General features: G+C 38.9%; 1 protein-coding gene across 1 annotated transcript in view; it reads right to left on the bottom strand.

Moving 5' to 3' along the window:
• The window catches only part of Mroh2b (maestro heat like repeat family member 2B), a 68,377-nt gene extending 46,919 nt beyond the window's left edge, over nucleotides 1-21,458 (bottom strand). Inside the window, exons 1-13 of the mRNA XM_090332000.1 lie at nucleotides 21,144-21,458; nucleotides 20,931-20,997; nucleotides 19,603-19,661; nucleotides 16,139-16,249; nucleotides 14,932-15,091; nucleotides 14,207-14,305; nucleotides 12,598-12,752; nucleotides 10,830-10,970; nucleotides 10,360-10,452; nucleotides 10,203-10,272; nucleotides 8,742-8,855; nucleotides 7,789-7,862; nucleotides 4,267-4,389 (exon numbers count right to left, since the gene is read on the bottom strand). Coding sequence (XP_090188126.1) covers nucleotides 4,267-4,389; nucleotides 7,789-7,862; nucleotides 8,742-8,855; nucleotides 10,203-10,272; nucleotides 10,360-10,452; nucleotides 10,830-10,970; nucleotides 12,598-12,752; nucleotides 14,207-14,305; nucleotides 14,932-15,091; nucleotides 16,139-16,249; nucleotides 19,603-19,661; nucleotides 20,931-20,946 — 1,215 coding nt within the window. The 5' untranslated portion in view covers nucleotides 20,947-20,997; nucleotides 21,144-21,458. The remainder of the gene's footprint in view (nucleotides 1-4,266; nucleotides 4,390-7,788; nucleotides 7,863-8,741; nucleotides 8,856-10,202; nucleotides 10,273-10,359; nucleotides 10,453-10,829; nucleotides 10,971-12,597; nucleotides 12,753-14,206; nucleotides 14,306-14,931; nucleotides 15,092-16,138; nucleotides 16,250-19,602; nucleotides 19,662-20,930; nucleotides 20,998-21,143) is intronic.
• Between the last annotated feature and the right edge of the window lie 404 nt (nucleotides 21,459-21,862).

Raw genomic sequence — 21,862 nt, 5'->3', positions numbered from 1 at the left:
GGTAGTAGGTGTTTTACCCTTCTCACGTTTGTGTTCCCATTTCTCTCCCCCACTTCTTTTGAGGACAACTTGTTCAATTCACTTTCCTGTTTATTGATTGAATTACTTATTCTTTTTTTTTTTTTTTTGCCACTCCTGGGTTTGAGCTCCGGGACTGAGCACTGTCCTTGGACTTTCTCAAGGCTAGAGCTCTACCACTTGAGCCTCAGCACCACTTCCGGCTTTTTTGTATGTATGTAGTACCGAGGAATCGAACCCGGGTCTTCGTGCATGCTAGGCAAGCACTTTAACCACTAGGCCAAACTCCAGGCCATACTTATTCTTTTAATTTCTGAAGTTCCTTATATATTCTGGATATTTATCTCGTGCCAGATAAATAGCTGCAAAATATTTTGTCCCATTCTGTCTTTCCCCTTAATAATTGTTTCATTTTGCGGTGCAGAAGCTTTTAAATCTGATACAATCCCATTTGTCAATTCTTGCTCTTATTTCCTGAGTAACTGGCGTCCTATTCACAAAGTCTATGCCTAGTCCCATCTTGTGAAATCTTTTCTGTATGTTTTACTCAAGAAGTTATGAGGTTTCAGATCTTTGATCCATTATGTTTTGACTTTTGAACAAAATGAGTCACAGGGACTTAGTTTCAGCTTTGTCCTATAAATATCCAGTTTTCCTAGCACCATTTGTTGGAGAGACTATTTTTTCCTCTAGTGCATAGTTTTGACACCTTTGCTGAGAATCAGATGAATGCAGTCTGCTTATTGCTGGCTTCTCTATTCTATTACCTGTGTGTTTTTGTGTCAGAAGGATGCTGTTTTTGTTGCTATTGCTCTGAAAATCAGCTATGATGACAGCTGCAACATTCTTCCTTTCCCCCCTCAAGTTTGCTTTGGCTAATTGTGGTCATTTGGGCTTACATAGAAATTTTAGGATTATTTTTTGTTGGCACTGTGGTTTGTACTCTGGGCCTTGCATTTGCCAAGCTAGCACAGTACCACTTCAGTGAGACATAGAAAATATATTTGTTTTGAAAGTGATTTGGGGATTCTTCGACTATCTGTCCAACTCCAATAGAGCTGGTGGCATGTACCATCGTCACCCACTTGCTCGTTAAAATGGGACCTCATTAACATTTTGCCTGGGCTGCTGGCCTCAAAGTGCAGTCCTTTCTGATCTTTGCCTCCCAATTTGGGAAGTGTCAGCCACTACATCTTACAGGATGACTTTCCTATTTCTGTGAAAAATGGCGCTGGACACTGGAGGAATTTCAATTCCAAACTTTAGACTCTATTACAGAGCTATAATTCTCAAAACAGCTTGGTACTGGCACAGGAACAGGCCTGAAGACCAATGGAATAGAACTGAGGACCCAGATATTAAACCACAGACCTATGGCCACCTAATCTTTGACAAGGGAGCCAAAAAAATAGAATGGAAGAAAGACAGCCTCTTCAACAAGTTGTGCTGGCAGAACTGGTTAAGCATCTGCAGAAAACTAAAGTTGGATCCTTCTTTGTCACCTTGCACTAGAATTAACTCCAAATGGATCAAAGACCTGGAGGTAAAAGCTGACACACTGAAAACTTTACAGGAAGGAATAGGAGATACACTAGGCCTCCTTGGCACAGGTCGAAACTTTCTTAATAAGGACCAAGAAACACAACAAATCAGAGAAAGGCTGGATAAGTGGGACTGCATTAAACTGCACAGCTTTTGTGTGGCAAAGGACATAGCTAGTAAACTAATCAGGAAGCCTACAGAGTGGGAGAAGATCTTCACCAACCAAACAACAGACAAAGGCCTCATATCTAAAATATATCAACAACTCCAAAAATTGAATCACTCCAAAACAAACCTCCAAAGTATCAACCATCCCATTAAAAAATGGGCCAAAGACTTAAAGAGAGTCTTCTCTGAAGAAGAAACAAAAATGGCCTATAGACACATGAAGAAATGCTCAACATCTCTGGTCATAAAAGAAATGCAAATCAAAACAACTCTAAGATTCCATCTCACTCTAGTTAGAATGGCCAGGATCAGGAAAACAAATAACAACAGATGCTGGAGGGGATGTGGCCAGGAGGGATCACTACTACACTGTTGGTGGGAGTGCAAACTCGTTCAACCACTATGGAAAGCAGTGTGGCAGTGCCTCAAAAGGCTAAACATAGAACTCCCCTATGACCCAGCAATTCCACTACTTGGCATTTACCCAACCATCCAGAAACAAGGACATACTAAATCCACTAGCACAATAATGTTCATTGCAGCACTATTCACCATAGCAAAGATATGGAACCAACCTAGATGTCCCTCAGTTGCTGAGTGGATCAACAAGTTGTGGTATTTGTACACAATGGAATTCTATGCTGCTGTCAGAAAGAATGACATTGCCCCATTTGTTAGGAAATGGAAAGACTTAGAAAAAATCATATTAAGTGAAGTAAGACAGACTCAAAGGAACTTAGGCTCAATGGTTTCCCTCATTTGTCATAATCAGTAGAAACCTTGGGCTCTACTAACAGAGATCTGCAATAGAGCAAAATCTTGATACATAAGGCCATATAATGTGAAGCTAATTGAAAGGACCTCCAGGATGTTGAAACAAAAGCCATATAATGAATGATTGTTGTCCTTAATGTACTATGTTGTCTCTCATCTCCTTTGCTGTCCCTTGGTTATCTCATATTGGTATAGTATCTCACTTTGTTATCTGATATATTGAATTTATTTGTATTTGGATATTTGAAATTTGATAGGGAAGGGGGGAAAACCAAGACGGGAGGGGGGTGTGGGGGGGAGGGAAACAGGTACCAAGACATGTGAAAGGGTATCAATGTATGTGAATTAATGCACCTTCTATCTGGCAAATATCATGTAACCCTTTTACTAATTACAATAAAAAAAAAGAAAAAAAAAGAAAAATGGCGCTGGAGATTAGGTTGAATCTGTAGATTGCTTTTTGTAATGGTGCTATGTTTTACAAGATTAATTCTGCCAATTCATGAGCATGAGGATTCTTTTGTTTTTTAAGGCTGTGGATTCTTTCAGTATTTTAGTGTCTTGTTTCTTTAGTGTTTTATGGTTTTCTTTTCAATTTGCACAGTTGTTTTATTTATTTTTTAATTTAAATTTTATTGTAAAGATGATGTCTGGAGGGTTTACAGCACTCTACTACTTTGAGCCACAGCACTACTTCTGCTTTTGTAGTAGTTAATTGGAGATAGGAGTCTTTTGGATTTTCCTGCTTGGGTTGGCTTTGAACCACAATCCTCAGATCTAGGCCTCTTGAGTAGCTATGATTACAGGTGTGAGCAACTGGCACCCAGATTTTGGGGAGTATCCTTCATAAGTAGTCTTCTTTTGAGGGCTCAATTCACAGTTTCACTCAGAAGAGAAAACTGACTGAGGTAACAGCAACAGCATCCAGTGCGGCAGCGCTGGCTTTCTCTCCCAGTGGTAGACAGGACTGGACGTGTGACCTATGTCCTCCCTTTTTTCTGCAGTGACCTTTTATTTCTCCATTTTTTTAGCTGTCATGTCTCTTCTTTTCATTTCTCATGTTCTTCTTCTCCTCCTCCTTCTCCCTCTCCTTCTATCTTTCCTTCTTCTCCTCCTTCTTCTTCTGCTTCTGTTTCTTCTTTCTTCTTCTTCTTCTTCTTCTTCTTCTTCTTCTTCTTCTTCTTCTTCTTCTTCTTCTTCTTCTTCTTCTTCTTCTTTTCCTCTTCTTCTTCTTCTTCTTCTTCTTCTTCTTCTTCTTCTTCTTCTTCTTCTCCTCCTCCTCCTCCTCTTCCCCTTTCCTCCTCCTTCTTTCTTCTTCCTCCTCCTCTTCCTCCTCCTCCTCTTCCTCCTCCTTCCTCCTCCTCTTCCTCCTCCTTCCTCCTCCTCTTCCTCGTCCTCCTCCTCCTCCTCCTCCTCCTCCTCCTCCTCCTCCTCCTTGTTCTTCAAGCTTCCAGTTTGCTAGGTCAAAACCATTTTGCTTCAGCAGCACAGAGAGATGTAGATATTAGAGCAGTAGTTATCCACGTCTCTTGGTGTCTCTAACTTACAATAATCACAAGCTAATGCTTGATGACAGTTTTCTCCAATTAGAAGTGATATTAGTGAGAAGGGACTTGGAGGGCTGAGAAAAAAATTATCATTAACAGCAATAAAACTGAAACATAAATTTGAAATCAGTTAGTTACTGGAGCCTGGTCAGTTTTAGAAGTGATAATGAGTCAGCTACACATTCTGTAAAAAAGCAAAGACATAATGGATTCATACCATTTTCTTGTAGGATACTGCAAACTGGGAGAAGATATAATCAATCAAGGGCCATCCTTCCCGGGCTTCAATGTAGCACTTTTCACACATGGTTTGGATGAGGAGAAGTGTAGAATACCTTACCTGATGCAAGACCAATGAAATTGCAACAGTTTAGTGTGTTTAGCAGAATGGAAATTTATTCTTTCTTAGCCTATAGCTTTCATAGATGATGCATAGATGGGAGCTTTTACAAGAAGTATAAAGTGAATAATCTTATAATAAATAAGTGAATTAGGAAGTAACCAAGAAAAATCATGGGAAATGCTCTCTTTCTCTAAAATAGTTCTCCTCAACTCCAAAGACAAATCTTCTACTATTATATATTATAAAATGTTGGTAACTTTGGACTAGAACACTGTCTTGCTTTAGGTGTGAGCCACCCTATTTATTCTCAATTCTTATTCAAATTTTTCTGTTGGCTTCTTCAGTTACTGGATTACCCCTCCCCCACATACATGAATGTGCAATATAAAATATACACATAATATATACATGTATCATATATCATATAGACACACATATAATATATATACATGTGCAAATACCAATATATACATATGTATTGGTCTATCTATCTATCATCTCTATAAATCTATTGTTATTTTAAATACAGTTACTGGAGATGAAACAAAAGCCTGTTAAAAGTCTTTTATCTACTTTTTCTTTCTTTAAAAAAATCACTGCACAACACTATTTACCATAGCAAAGATATGGAACCAACCCAGATGCCCCTCAGTTGATGAGTGGATCAACAAGGTGTGGTATTTATACACAATGGAATTCTATGCTGCTGTCAGAAAGAACAACATCTCCCCATTAGCAAGGAAATGGAAAGACTTGGAAAAAATCATATTAAATGAAGTAAGCCAGACTCAAAGGAACATAGGCTCAGTGGTTTCCCTCATTTGTCATAATCAGTAGAAACCTTGGGCTCTCATAAGGCCATTTAGTATGATGCTATATGAAAGGACCTCCAGGATATAGATACAAAAGCCCTATAATGCATGATTGTTGTTCTTGATGTACTATGTTATCTCTCATCTCTTTTGCTATCCCTTGGTTATCTCATATTGTTACAGTATTTCACCTTGTTATCTGATGTAGTATATATATGCGTATTTGGTTATTTGAAATAGGATAGGGAAGGGGGTAAAATGAGTGACGAGGGTGGGGCAGGGAAATGGGGACCAAGACATGAGAAAGGTTATCAATGTTTGTGAAGTAATGCACCACCTATCTGGTGAATACAATATAACCCTTTTATTAATTACAATAAAAATATATGGAAAAAATCACTGCACAGAAAAATCATATGGAATGTGATAATCCTGACAAATCTCAATGTAAGTTTTTGACCATACCCCAAATACTACCTATATGATATGTCAAAATATCTCCTTTTATTATAAATAAAATGAATATTTGGTGCCCAAAGCATTAAAACCTAAATTTGCATATAAATTCAAATTTATTATTTATATTTTTTGTTATATGTATATATTCAGGAGCTCTCTATATTTATACCTATAATTATATCTGTATACCTATAAATATCTGTAGTGTACATGTCTGTATTATCAGATGAAGATATCTGTATCTATAAATACATCTGCATATATAGCTATTTATAAATATATAAAAATATTTTTCTCACCCTCTCTACATACATATATACATAATTATCACAAATTAACATATATATGTTATATACATATATGTATATATGGTACTAGGGGCTTGAACTCAGGGCCTTGTGCTTTTGCTAGCTTTTTTTTACTGAAGCTGATTCTCTACCCCCCAGAGCCACACCTTAACTTCTGGCATTTTGCTGGTTAGTTAGAGGTAAGTGTCTCATGGACTTTTCTACCTGAGCTAGCATAGAACCATAATCTTCTGATCTCAGCCTCATGAGTAACTAGGATTACAGGCATAAGTTCTAGCATGCGGCTTACAAAGATATATTTTACATTTTATTTCAAATTTATTACTAAAAACTAGAGAATGAAAGGGCCAACATGAAGTAATTTATATGCATGCATGAAAAGAGAAAAAGAAAACAATGAAACTTGCTGAAATAATTTTTAAAAGAAAGGAAGAGGGGATGGACAGGGATGAGGGATGAGTTTGGGGTACATTTTATGCATGTGTAATAATGTCACCAACTTATAAAACTAATAAAAGATAATAAAAGTGTAAAAAAAGGCTATACATATTAGTGAGGTAACATGTAATTTCATGCATGATATGTTGGATAATGCTCAAAGGTTAAATCTATCTATCTTAAATGTGTATCATTCCATTTGTTTTAATTTTGTAATGTTTGACATTTTCTCCCAAGAAGAGTTTTTATAGAGTATGTACTGCTTTACATTTTTTCCTGTATTTTGAATGGGTTGGTTCATGACATTTTTCTCATATGTACACAATCTACTAATTACTAACTACTTCTTCCCAATTACTGCTGGCCCCTTTCTCCTTCCCTGAAAGTCTTGTTTCTTACCTCCATGCAATTGTTTCATGTGAATTTTTTCTCATCAGAGGTTTGTTTTGAACCAGGTATGTGTTTCATTAAAAAAAATTGCAAGGTCTGCTGATTTTTAAAAGACTTTTCCCCTATATTTTCTAACATAGAATGCTCTAATTAAACTCCGAGAAATGAAAAATCTAAGATGTAGAAAGGTGGCTCAAATGAGAGAGCACCAGTCTGGAGCACAACAGCTTAGGAAGGGTTCCCAGGTCCAGAGGTTCAAGCCCCAGGGTTGGCAAAGAAAAAAGAAAAAAGCAGAAAGGAAAGAGGAAAATCTACTACAGCAAATCTGACTTATGGATTCGTTACAGGTAATTTTGACCAAGTATGGTAAACACACACATATGCAATAACTAAAAAATATCAGAAACAAAATTTTAAAATTCGTGAGTACATAGTACACAGCTCAGAGAAACTGTCAGTCAGTCCCACATCATTGTCAAGTTATGTCACTGTATGAACTGCAGAATGGAACTTTAGAGTACTCTCCTATACACATCTTCAGCTCCTAAGACTTTTCCTCTGCAGTAGTCTCTTTGGAAACACATACCCATGGGTACCAAGGCTGGACTACAAGTGCATAAGTATCCCATGATGCTCTCATAGAAATAAAGTATTTATGTTAAGAACAAGACTCGGGGGTTATTACTTTGGGGCTTAAGACACATTTTCTAACTGAAAGATAATTTTGCAAACCCTTTGAAGAATATTGGCAGAGGGCTGTGTGGGTGAATGTATTTTTCCTGAGAAGCACTCAAGCCTTTGAATTGTGTGGAATTTTTGGAATTTTTATTTAGCTTATCTTCTTAGGATTGAGTTGTTTAAAAATGGCATTGGTCATCAAACCCTATTATTTGGTATCATGGGAGTGCCTGAAGGGAATAATCTCTTCAATCATTCTTCATTCCTAAAACCATCACTGACCAAATACAAGTTCCTATTAATTTTCTTACTTTTATACTGGGGTCACCCATGACAAGTTTAACTGTTCTTTCAATGGAAGTGACATAATCCCTCAATCTGGGTTCTGAAAGACAAAAGGAGAAATTTTGAGGTCAGAGGTCTACTGTTTGAAGATTAACAAGGGCCTTTAGCAGTAAGGTATGTAATTGAAAAATAAACTGGTTTAGAATCTTACATGGTTCACTTTCCCTTTGCCATTTTCTTTTCTAATTTGTAACCATGTTCATTGCTTTGTTTCCTATAACATTGGTTTCCTCTTGCTAAAAATTTTAGATTATTCATGGGTTCACAATATCATATACAATGAATTAGCTCTAAACTTTGTGAGACTACATTGTATTTCTATCTGTTGACCCTTTGATAAATAATTCTGCTAACTGGGTTAAAAAAAACTGTACTGCACTATGCTACACAAACTAAATTCTGACATTTTATAGAATCCAAGACATTATCAGTTTTATAATACACTATGTCAAAATAAAAGTAATATGGATAGTTATAACTAAAGAAGCTATTAATTTAAAAACACACTCAATGTTGTGAAAATGTATAGTAATTGCAAGTAATGGGAAATGACTCATTAAATTCCATTGTTTTCTAAATGTACTAATCTGTAGAGAATCACTTACTACACCCAAACTCTAAATTTGATTTCAAAAATCAAACTACTCTGCTCAATGAGATATATCCATACATATGAAAGAAAGAGGGTTAGTAGAAATATCTGTTTAATCATAATAGATTGGGTAGCTGAATAAAATTTTGGTGAATAAACGGTGGTTTCTGTCGGGGGGGAAGAATAATAGATTGAGAACGTCACAAAGACAGTTCACTTACAGGTGATGTTACAGAAATGAACAAAAGAAGTAGAAGCAGAGAACATGTAGACTTATTTGCTTCTTGGGATAAAACAAGCTGCTCTGCCTTTGTCTGTAATACATACCCTCAGCATTGATGGCCAATCTTAACAAAGTTAAGATTCCCACTCGAACAATCTCATTACTGCTTCTGATTTGCTCATCGAAAAATTCAAGCAGTTCTGCAGGACTGGAATGGGCTGCAAGCAGAGAAATACCAGGGTTTAACAATTTTCTTTTTGATTAAACTTTATTTCCTGAGTGTATGTAAATTATTCAAACAGTGACTTTCTCCCTGCCATGTTCATATGTAGACATATCATGATATTTGTATGTAGGGATAGAATTTCATGACAAGGATTGGCAATGTCTCTTGTTCAGTTGGTAATTTGATTTTATGCTGCTCAAGCAGTTTGGTTGCTGAGAAAGCATTCAATACCTAGGGTCATTTTTATTCATACTGGGAATGTGACCTTATTTGGAAATTAGGGTCTAGTTCTGAGTGACTGGGATTCTTATAAGAAAAGGAGAAGAGACAGGAGGGTACATGGCAAAGTGTCATGAGAAGACAGATTGGAGGGAGGCTTCACTAGCTGTAAAGCTAGAGGGCTGCAGAATACAAGGACATTTCCAGCTGGAGGAGAGTCATTTGTTTCAGAAATTGTCAAAAGAAAAGGTGAACCAGTTGATTAGGCTGAGTAGAAGGAAGAAGTACAGTGACAGAGGGGCTACTGAAGAGAGAAGTAAAACAGCAGAAAGGCATGTGGTGAGATAGAAGAGATGTTTTTGGAGGTATCACCTTTACAGCCAGTAGCCAGGTATTCCACCAGCAAAAGGGAAGAATTGAAACATTTATGATGCGCTTGATCTTCAGTGTAAAAGTGAGAATAAAGGGAGAGGACGGAGAGAGAGAATGAATGAGAGGGAAGAGAGAGGAAAGAGGGAAGAAAAGGTAGGAGGGTCAGAGACTAAGGGAGAGAAAATGGGAGTAAAAGAAGAGGGAGAGAGAAAAAGAAAGGAGGAAGGATGAGAAGGAGAGAGTAGGGAAGAGAGGGATATACAGAGAGAACAGAAGGGGTGAGAGAAGAGAGGGTTCATGGAGAGGGAAAGAGAAAAAGAAAGAGAAAAGGAGGGCGAGTGAGGTAAGGAGAGAGAAAATGGAACAAAGAAGAGAGAACAAGGCAAAAGAGAGTGAACTAAGGATTCTTGGATACAAGGAGATATGCAAGACACCTTCAGATTTGATACTATGTTTTGTAATTGCAAATACCAAGGAAAAAGTAATCTCTTATCCCAGGTCACCACTCATCCTGGTTTTGCTGGGAATCTCCTGATTTAACACCTCCAGCCCTTCTCCCCTTCCTAACTTGTGGGGAGCCAGAATGATGGATTGGTCCCTCTGCCCATGCTGTACCTGGTGGTGAGAAGGGTGGGCACAGAACACTGCCTGCTGCCTGTGGAAATAACTAAAGTGACATTGTGCCTACCCTTTACCTCTTTGTCACCTGGAGGCATTTTTACTAACACTCACTGAGTGCTGATCCTACCTAAAATGACGAAGCAGCTTGATGCTTCCACTTCATTTTCCTTTATTGGAGGTGCTGGAACTAGACAGATCTGAAGATAGGGGCAAAAGAAATCAGATGATAGGTTAAAAACAGTTTGTTTTTAATCAAACATTCTGATTCGAATGCCTGATCTTACCTGGTGGAGTAAATGGATAAAGATGGACTGTCTCAGGTTTTTGGAAAGGACAATGTCATAAAAGGATGCTGCCATCAAAATCTGTGTTAGACTCTGAAATGGAAGGTGACAGTGACAGGTTAGGTGGAGGCTGCCAGGAATGCAGAGTACAGGACAGGAAAGCCAATAATTACACCGTGTGAGAACAAACCCACCCCCTGTTCCGCTGGTAGGTTATGGGTTTTCTTCAGCAATTCTGGCTTCCTCTATTCAGTGCTCAAACTACTTGGAATAACCAACCTTCCACCCCTTTCTGGAGTTTCCACCTCAGGCTGAGACAGCCTCTCTCTGTCCTCTGTGTCCCAAGAGGTATTTTACGCGGAGTCGCCCCAACAGTTACTGAAGTTCCATGGGCATTTTGAGCTTTAGTATCTGTAGAAGATTTGGGATGGATTATTTTCATCCCTTTTCTGGGAAGCCATGACGCTTACCTGTGTGACATGAAAGTCAGTCTCTGTGTCTTTGTACTGGTTCAGGAGCCATGGCACCTGGCTCAGCGCATATTCATGGAAGTCTTCTCTGTGCAGTAACAGGCTGACTGTCGGACCATGGGCCTTAACTATAGCCAAAGTCTGTAGAGACAGCAAACCAATGCCATTGCTCATATTTTATTGTGCCTAATAAGTGTTTCTTAGGGTACCAGTTATTTTAGGACCCTTCCTATCCACTCCCCCTCAAACAAAATGTTACTCCCTGCTTTCACACAAGAAGAGCTTCTGTAAAACCATTAAACAATGTTTAGGTTGCTGGTGCCAGCGGTTCACGCCTGTATTCCTAGCTACTCAGGAGGCTGAGATCCACAGGACCATGATTGGAAACCAGCTTGGGCAGAAAAGTCCACAAGAGTCCATACTGAAAAATCAGTAACAAAGAGCTGGACTGGCTCAAGTGCTGGAGTGCTAGCAGAATGAAAATAAGGCCTGCATGTCTCATTCCTCACAAAAGAACTGCCCAAATTCTGTGGAACAATCCTTATGTGGCCAAGAGCATCTTTTGGGTTTCATGCATCCTCTCTCTCTCTCTCTCTCTCTCTCTCTCTCTCTCTCTCTCTCTCTCTCTCTCTCTCTCTCTCTCTCTCTCTCTCTCTCTCTCCCTCTTTCTCTCTCTCTCTCCTTTCAAACATGCTCAAGCCTATGCTGCAGTGAGTGGGGTTTCCTTTTTAGGAAATCCATGCTCTGTGGTGTGCAAGCTTCCAGGACTGCAGGCTCAGATGCAGTGCTGTAGAATTTTGGGAGCTCACCAGGGATTAAGTACTCTCCTCTCCTTACTCCCCTCCAACTTCCAGACCTTCTCCCATTGGCTGACCCTCCCTATGGGAGGCAAGGAGAGGAGCCATTCAATGGGTGCACTGGATTTTTGTTTTGAAGAAAAAGCTTCTATAGGGTATTCTATAAATTTCACATTGGCTAAAGATCTCACCATATCTGAATTACAGAAAGAGCTTTAAAAGCTTAACATGTACAAGAAAAACAACTGAAAATGGAGCTCAGTATTACACATTTTATAGCAATTAGGAGGAAATTTAGCTTACTTTTACAAGATTATAGCTGTTAAGATAAAGATTGGATTAAGTGTGTGAATGCTCTTTGTAATCCATTCCCTGTGAGACATCACTCTATTTTGACACAGCCTAGTACATATTGTCTCTATTAATTTTATTTAATTGTGGTGTTCATAGACATCAGGATTGCTTTTGCTACTTGCCTCAAATATGGGTTATGACATATAAGACATGAGATAGTGAACTTTCTGTTTTACTTCTTAGTTCTTGCTACACCTTGAAATATCAGTGGCCTGAGTGTGGAGCTTGTTAAGTCTCTGGTATCTGATACAATAAGGGGGAGTCAATAAATATTAGATGAAAGAATGAATAAATATTGCTTTAAGATGGAGGGAAAAATGAAAAGATTTGCTGTCTTCTAAAAGATGCTCAACCTACAGTGTCAAAACAAAACAAAATAAAACAAACCAAAAAAAAACCTTGCTTATTATCATGTCACAAAAAAAGAACTTCAAAAGATTCCATGCTTGCTAAGAATTTAACCACTTCAGAATGTTAGGAGAATACCTTAATAGCTTAAAAGTACAGAAAAGAAACAGATCTTGAGGAGGCAGTGCAGTGCTAAGCCTTTCACAGATCACAGAGGAGAGACAGAAACATTGCGATTTAATTGTAGACTAAAGAGGATGCCCACTCACGTGCTCGAGCGAGGCCCCGGGGGCCCACTTCTCCATTATGTACCGAAACAGCATGAAAATTTTGTCAGACAGTCGGTTCGCATCCAACTTGGGATAGGGGAAATCTTTCCAGTGGTTGACATACTTGTAAATGGCTTTGCTGAACTTCTCAAGGGCTGCATTACAAAGATAAATTCAACCACAGAATGAGAAAAATATAAAGATGTGAAACTATTAGATAATTTGAGAACATTATGATTAGCCAATGTGGAAGTTTCTTTTTTTGGTACATTTTTTCTATTTTTCTTTTCACTAAATAAACATACTAACATAACTAAACATGTTAGGCTAAAAGCCATTAGAAGCTACTACTCCATGCCATTTAGAATTGATAATAATTGATACAGCCACTGCTAAGTATTGATAGGACTAAGATGCAACTTATTCTCTCTTATTGCTGTTTGTTGGGATTGTTGTGAAATACAACTCTTTGGCACTCTTTGGCACAGTGAAAATACATTCCATATAATCCAAAATGTCAAGTCTTCTGTGTACAAGCATTAGGTATGCATGTGTGTGGACTTCAAAATATTGTACAAATTTTCATGTTTTTCCCTCCTTTTCTTTTCCTTTACTCTTAATTTTTGATAATAGCCCCCAAAACAGTCTAATTAATTAATAGAGTGGAAAAATTAATTGTAATGAGGGTAAACACTTAATGGAATACAAAATGGAAAATGAACTACATCTGTGTAGAAAAATATGCAGCAAAGAGCTGAAAATAATGGTAGAAGTTGGGGTGTAGAAGTAAACATGTGTGTTCTTATCACTGGGACATCTCAGTTCTAGACCTGAATGGTGTCTGCCCATGGAAAGGTCTACTTTCTAATGATTCCGTAGCATATTTACAACTGATTTGTGTTCTCTGTGTTTATTTCTGTCATTAAAAGAATCATTTTTAGCCTATGAAAAACACTTGGGCAACGGATTGACATATATTTTCATCAAACATATCAATAAATAAATCTTTCTTTGTCCTGTTATACATTTGAATAGATGAAAAAAAACATGGTTAAATCCCATGGAGAATAATTCTTGTGCGGAGTACTCTGGAAAAGACCCTCAGCACAGTAGCTGAAGCCAACCAGTTATTGGTTCATTAAGATTCCTTCCAGAATTCCTCCTTCTGGCTACATTTTTTCATGATTTGATATGTGTGTAGACTCTAGACAGCACTAAAGAAGGGATGGCATCATTTCAGTCCATGGCATTCTAATCAATACATCATCTACTACCTGCTGATTGATCACATTTAGAACAGGGTGGCTAGATGATGGGTGAATGGATGGATGAGTAATAAACTATATAATACTTCATTAGGGGCAGAGTATTTAGATAACTGATATGGTTCAAATGCAAATTATTACCCAGTGGCTCATGTATTGAATGCTTGGTCTCCAATTGGCAGCACTATTCTGGGAGGGGATGGAAACTTCAGCAGGTGGGGCCTAGCTAGAGGAAGTGAATTCCTGGGGTTGTGCTTTTGGAGCAAAGGAAGAAATGACCCATTGGTTCAATTTGTCGGGTAGTTTGTGGTCTGGTCTGAAGAGACCATGACAGCAGCACTCACCAATGCAGAACGTTTGCTTCATCTGTTCGTCCTCAGCCAGCCTGAGCATGGTTTGCATGGTGAGCAGGGTCATCATCATGAAAGGAATGCTCTGGGACACTGCAGATGTGACAGGGGAGAGACATAGATCCATCTCCCAAATGGGAGAAGCATGTCCAGACTCCTAGCTTCCATAACAAGCATGGCAGGGCTAGCAGGGGAGGGGTGTGAAGTTCGGAGGAAGGTGTCTCCATTTATCCCCTCTGCCCCTACACAAAGTCCACAGAGTGCCAGGTTTGAAAGGAGGTTCTACCGAGACAACCACCTGTAGCTGTGGCTTAGTGACAATAGCTTATTCAGACACTCCTGAGCTTCCATGGTTCCCATCCCACTTGCCTGCAATCCCCATGACCTGTCAGTACAATGGTCTCAATAATAATATCTCTTAAAGCAGTGTAGACAGAAATGGCGGGAAATCTTTAACCCCTGCAAATGGTCAGTGGCTTGCAGAACATGTCTTATGAGAGAGGAGCTTCTGTAAACACAAAGCTCGATGGAGAGGAAGGTGAGGATGGGAGAGTCCCTGTCTTAGGAACAGCTAGCCCTTCCCTTCTGTCAACAGCGTTCACTACAACAAAAGGTAGAGACACTCTCCCTCTGGCAATTTGCTCTCATTTGGCTTTTAGACAATGAACCAGGGACGGTTGTTTCCTAGACAAAATATGGAGACTATTTTCCCTTTATACCATAGCTGGTTGCCAGTTCAGCCAGGGCAAGCACAACAAATTCATTTGGTAGCTCTAGAATCCGGAAGTTACTTTGTACTTCGTACATCACAGAGTTGAAATCATGTGCAGCCAGAGACACCAGCACCTCACCAGCTAGCATTCTGATTTCTCTGAGGATCTGAGGAGGAGGAGAAAAACAAGCAGGAGCAGAGTGAGTGTACAGAGATGGAAATTGTCTCCTTTTGTAAGTTTGCTTAGACTTAGGATAGAAGGAGAACAAGCTATTATAAATCCATGGTAAGAAACTTGCCAGGTATTAGTGGTAGGGGTTGGCTTTAGAAAATAATTTAAATGGAGTTATTATGAATTTAAGGTGGTCAAACAAAAGCATTCTCCTCTTCTTTTCTCCCTCCTTCCTTCCCTTTCTTCCCTTTCTTCTTGCTTCAGCCTCACAAATGCTAGAATTACAGGCATGGGCCACTGCTCCCATTTCATTTGATGTATTCTTGCTAACTGATAGGATACAATAAGCATAATATTCATGATTAAATGACACAATTTACTATGGTTAACAGGAAACAGGTAATATGAAAAAGAAGTGGGTCATAAGTTAATGGTATGACTTTTTGTTATCCTAGTCAAATTATCTTTGGTACTGGAAATGTTGGGAGGGCTTCTGCTTTTGTTGTTAGTGAGCTATATAGTGCTTTGGTCAGTGTTGCTGCCAAGAAAAGTAAAATGATCAGGACTATGTGCTAAAGAAACCTACTCCTCAGAGTAAGAAATAGTTTGTTTTACAGAGTGTAATGAATTTCTGAGTTGATATTTGGGAAAGACCTGACATTCCAACACAAAGCAGACAGATAAAAAGCCAGGAAAGGATTTGGGAGCCAAGAAACCTGGATTCTAGTTTCTCATTCTGTCAGTATGTAGTGGTGCTACCTTTGGAAAAATATCTAAGGATAACATGCTTCCTCTAAAAGGAAGTTGGATAACATTACCTGAAAATCTTTCCAACATTTGCCTCAAGTTTCCACAGCAGTGGAGAACGAAACAACAGACTCTGTAACAATGTCTAAGTGGCCTTGAGAAGTGGATAGTCATTTATGGTCTTACAAGCTCTGCGGGAACAGCTTTCCTGCATCATACAGAGGTAGCTGGTTCACTTAGAGACCCTGTTTCTAGGCCTGATCCTGACTAAGCCACCAGCAAGAACCAAACTTACATTGTCATCTCTCATGTCCCTAGAAGTATAATAAATTAACCGCTGGACAATCGCATCGTCCAAGATGTCAGCATTCTGAACAACAGAAGTAAGATGCATGTAAATGTCTTCCTGTGAACACAGAAGAATATACAAAGGTATTTGGGCTGTAAAAATAAAGGAGTCAGATGAAGTACAAATAAATACCATCGCTAAAATAAGCAGTATACTTTTACCACACAGTGGATTTTTATATAGCTTATGTCAGACTTTCTGAACATAACAGGCACCTTTAGGAGTCAAGGACTGATAGACCTTGACTGATTTTAGAATATATATGGACATAAATTAATTTTAATACGTAGTTATTGTTGCACTAGTCCTGGAGTTTGAACCTATTACTGGGTGTCATCCTTGAGCTTTTTAATTTTCTCTGAAAAAGTTTAGTGCTTTTCCACCTAAGGCTTCTACTTCTGGCTTTTTGGAAAAGTGGAGCTAAGTGTCTCATGGACTTTCCTGCCCAATCTGGTTTTGAACCATAACCCTCAGGTCTCCTGAATAGCTAGGATTACAGCCATGAGTCACTGACATCTAGTTTAGAAGCTACGTTGACTGACTGTACTTAAAACTATTGCTAAATTTTGGTTATTGTAAAGGTGCTACACAGAGGGGTTACAGTTAAGTCAGGGAAAGAAATCATTTCCTTTCGGACAGTGTCACCCCTTCCCTGTCCTCAAAGTCAGTTGCTCCCTCCTGTCCCCACCCACAAATTGCCTAGTGTCCAGTGCGAACTTGCTGCATTTCCGTGTCTTGACCTAATGGAAGGCAGGGACAAGGTACTTGACATCATCAGCCTGTTGGCAATCACTGTTGTAATCCCAGGGGTACCGAATGTCCGTTACCCTAACTGCTGCTCTTGCCACCAAGCAGTGAGTCTGGTACTGTCAGCATACTGCAATGCCAAAAAGGCTGCTAGATTATAAACCTGGATTTTTAATTTTTTAATTTTTATTGTCGGGGTGATATATCTCAGTCATCAGGTAGTGGATACATTACTTCTTGCACACTGCTACCCCCTCCCATATTTTTCTCCCTCATTCCTTCCCTGCCTCTCACTCATCTTGTTTTTCCGTTAACTTCCCTTTTTAAAAAAATAAACAACGCATATACAATATATCAGACACCACATTCTGATACACTAACAACATGAGATTAAACCATAAGGGGAAAAGAAAAGAAATAGTTTCACATAATACATTAAGAACACCAATCACAAAGATAAGCCTTATTGTCTCCACATCCTATCAGTCCTCGAGCTTGAACTCTGGGCCTAGGCACTGTCCTTAAGCTCTTCAGCTCAAAGCTATCATTCTACTATGTTGATCCACAGTGCCACTTTTGGTTTTCTGGTGGTTAATTGGAGGTAAGAGTCTCATGGACTTTCATGCCTGGGCTTGCTGTGATCTGCAGTCCTTAGATCTTAGCCACCTAAGTAGCTAGCGTTACAGGTATGACCCACCCTTGCAGAGCTCTGAACCTGGATCTTAAGAGGGAGTTACACAGTCTCTTGTTTCATTCATGCCTGTGCTGTGACACATTTGTGAATCACTTTTTGGACAGAGCTGTAGCTCCAGTGGCTTAACCCTATCCCCATTCGTAGCATTTAGGAAGTGGTTGCAGAAAGCACCACTTAGAAATTCTCCTTAAGTACTTATGGGGTTAAGAAATCATTTCCCAGGGCCAGGAGTTTGGCCTAGTGGTAAAGTGCTTGCCTAGCATGCATTAAGACCCAGGTTTGATTCCTTGGTACCACATACATAGAAAAATCTGGAAGTGGTGCTGTGGCTCAAGTGGTAGAGCTTTAGCCTTGAGAGAGCCCAAGGACAGTGTTCAGACCCTGGGTCCAAGCCCCAGGACTGGAAGAAAACCTCTGTCATTTTACAAGTACTTCCAAACATTTGGAAAAAGATAACTGTATTGAAAAATTAGTTTCTATTAAGAGATTTGTATAATGGTTATCAACTATGCCTATATGTTAGGATTATTTCTATAAGCTTCAAAGATCTAGTCTTTTCACAGGTTATCCCAATAAATAACTTGTAGTACCGGGGCCTGGGTGTTAGCATTTCCCCCGCAAACTTTCTAAGATATTCTAATATGCAATCAAGGTTGAGAATGGCTGAGTTAAGAGCTAGAGACATTATCCTTTCCAGTGAGGAAACTGAATATTCATTAGAAGCATTTAGGTATTTAGGTGGATTTAAATGGGCTTGTGTTTGGACAGAGAACTGCTATTTTTATTTGGGAAAATCATACAAGATCTGCTTCTGTTTTTCTCAGCTGTAAATTGGAAATAGAAATAACTGTCTCAGCTGGGCATGGTGACTCATACCTATAATCCTAGCTACTCAGGAGGCTGAGATCTGAGCATTCAGGTTCAAAGCCAGCCTGGGCACAAAAGGACCTGAGACTCTTATCTCCAGTTAACCACTAGAAAACGGGAAGTGGTGCTGTGGCTCAAAGGATAGGGTAGTAGCCTTGAGCTGAAGAGCTCAGGGACAATGCCCAGGCTCAGAGTTTAAGACCCATGACTGGAAAAAAATGAAAAAAAAATAAAAAGTTATGAGGGATGAATATCACATAATGCATATACTACACCATAGTGTAGAAAATACCTAGCATGCCACTTTTACCTAAATGTGCAATCAAATGTAGTTTTTATTATTTGGCTGTGCCCTCTAAAAAGCCTTTGATTCCCAGAGGAATTTTTTTTGTATTTTTTTTTTGGTATTTTTTTAATTGTAATTAGTAAAAGGGTTACATGATATTTGCCAGATAGAAGGTGCATTAATTCACATACATTGATACCCTTTCACATGTCTTGGTACCTGTTTCCCTCCCCCCCACACCCCCCCTCCCGTCTTGGTTTTCCCCCCTTCCCTATCAAATTTCAAATATCCAAATACAAATAAATTCAATATATCAGATAACAAAGTGAGATACTATACCAATATTAGATAACCAAGGGACAGCAAAGGAGATGAGAGACAACATAGTACATTAAGGACAACAATCATTCATTATATGGCCTTTGTTTCACTATCCTGGAGGTCCTTTCAATTAGCTTCACATTATATGTCCTTATGTATCAAGATTTTGCTCAATTGCAAATATCAGAGGAATTTTTATAGTTGCAAAATAGCACAGGTAAGTATGGGAGTTTTGCAAGGAGCCCTTAAATTATAAAAGAGGACGGTCTAACTCAAATGTTAGTCTGACATCTTTTTTCCCACTTCTGTCTGTAGAAGATTATGAACATTGCATCATTTGCAAGCTGATTATTGGAGTGTTGATAGTATTGCTTCACTTCCATTACAACCGAATTTTCTGAAAAAGTCTAACACTACCCTAGAAACACAAGGCATATTGCAACAACTGAACTAGAAATGGTGAATGGTAAGGGTGCCTGTCCTTATTTTCCTTACCTTATTATTATCTTCCTTGTTCAGCATCCCAAGAGTGAGGTTAATATCTCCAAATAGCTCTATAAAGCACAAAAAATTGAAATATATGTTGATATACTCTCTTGTTTATTTTGCAATAATCAAAGACATTTCATTTGCTCCCTACTTCCATTCTTCATCCTTTCTCCCTTGTTTGCTTGTTCTTTGATTATAGAAATTCTGTGCTATTCACATTTCAATCTCTAATATACTTGAAACTGACCAGATGCTTAGTAATTATTTCAAAACCTAGGATTCGGGGTTCCTATTTATCTCTCTAGTCAAGTGTACATCATCTTATATCGTCTCAAGCCAGGCTCTAAGGGTCAATGAATAAACCCCTTACCCCTGTCTTGAGTACTGCTGCTATATATCCTATATTTGCAGCTCTTCTCAACCTATAACCCCCCTTTTTTTGGGGGGGGAGAAGGAGGTTCCAGTCCTGGGCCTCATTCTCTCTTGCTTGAATTTTTTTTTTGTTCCTGGCTGGTGCCTTACTACTTGCTTTTTGCTGGTTAGTTGGAGTTGCCTAACTTTTCCATATTTAAACATCTCTCTTATTTTTCCCTTTACTCAGCCTTTCCTTCTCTTATCCTCTATCTGTGTTTTTGTCTGCCAGGTCCTATGGTCCTGTGGACACGAAACCTTGCTTTGTGCTGATAGAAACCTCAGTTCTTTAACTTTCACTTTCTAGAAATGTATGTTCCTGAGAAAATACTCTAGGAAATAACAGCAGTAGCAGCAGCAACAAAATCAGAGTCAAAATATGAGCAATTTCAGGCCAATGGCAGATAGGATATTATGCTTTTGGAGATGAAAATGTCCTGTGAATCTGTAACTCAAATAGATTCAAAAGGCAGCCATACTTGAAAACTGGGGGAAAATAATCTCAAAGGATGATTTTAACATTAAACAAGTAATTGCTTCTCTTTGCTATTTAGTCTCCTCTCTCTCTCTCTCTATCTCTCTCTCTCTCTCTCTCTCTCTCTCTCTCTCTCTCTCTCTCTCTCTCTCTCTCTCTCTCTCTCTCTCTCTCTCTCTCTCTCTGTCTGGCTACATTTTTAAAGCAGATAAAGCACAGCTGTGTTTCTCACTGGTCTTTCACCATGAGCCTGACTTCATTATTTTGAAGTAAAGAGAGAAATAATTTTTTCCTTTAGTAAAATGCTTCACAACATTATCGAGGTATATAAACTTTCACCTTTCACAATAACACATAACCACTCCTCCCACCCTGCAAAAAAAAAGAAGTGTAATAGTCACAAAACACACCGCAGAGTCCTAGCTCTCAATGATTTAGTGATACTTACCCGTGGCTTCCTCCATGCTGTGCCTTAGTTATATCCTGGCTGTTTTAGGCTTTCTAAGAGACAGCACCTAAGTATCAGAAATAGTAAGGCTAAAAAAATCAACAAAGCAAGTTGGCAAGTTCTTCATATAAGGTTCACATAAGATTCCCTAAATGAATGTCCCTCCTCCAGCAGACAGGCCTGGTGACGGGGAGCTTTTGGTGATGGGTTTACCGTTGAGGATGATGATCTTGAATTCTTCTGCTATGACATTTTCTTGCTTCTGAGCTGCTGCTGACCAACAAAATGGCTGCATCTCACCGAATATTGTTCCTTGGATGTACTTGAAGAGGAAGGAATTAGAAACTAGGACTCAAACTGTTTTTGTAGATCAGAGGAATTCCTCTCCCCAAATTTGGGTCCATTGATCACAAATTTAGGAATGGTTTCAGGAGTCACTTTGCTGGCCTGATGTTGGTAAAGCCTTTAGGTGATCTTGCTGATTGTTCTATTTGGTGAAAGTCAGTCACACAAACTGGGCATGCTCAGCGGACTGGAATGTCCACCAGGGGCAGTTGCATAGAATGACCAACTGACACAGTAGCAAAGCCAAGCTTTCTCTGCCTCCCTCCCCACTACTATATTACTGACTTACAGGACCTCAGCTTTACCCCAGGATTAGGCTTTTTCTTCAACTCTGTTATTACTATTTGTCTTCAAATCACTTTTGCAGAACTTTTGTAGACATAATGCCTTCAATTTTTACTAGCATATAGACCTTAATCTTCTCTTGATGACCCTTAATCCTAAATCTGGTTGGTTATGACCTGGTACACAGGAGATGAAAAATAGAGAAGGGAGGGGTACTAACAATCTATATGCTGGAAGTGAAAGCTACCAAAGAGAAAAGTTTTATCAAAAATTTAACTTGCTTTTTCTCTGGCTTTTCTTTT

Source organism: Megascapheus bottae, chromosome 4 (assembly GCF_031878675.1).
Source record: "Megascapheus bottae isolate mThoBot1 chromosome 4, mThoBot2.hap1, whole genome shotgun sequence".
Classification (NCBI taxonomy): domain Eukaryota; kingdom Metazoa; phylum Chordata; class Mammalia; order Rodentia; family Geomyidae; genus Megascapheus; species Megascapheus bottae.
This window is presented reverse-complemented; position numbering and strand designations above follow the sequence as displayed.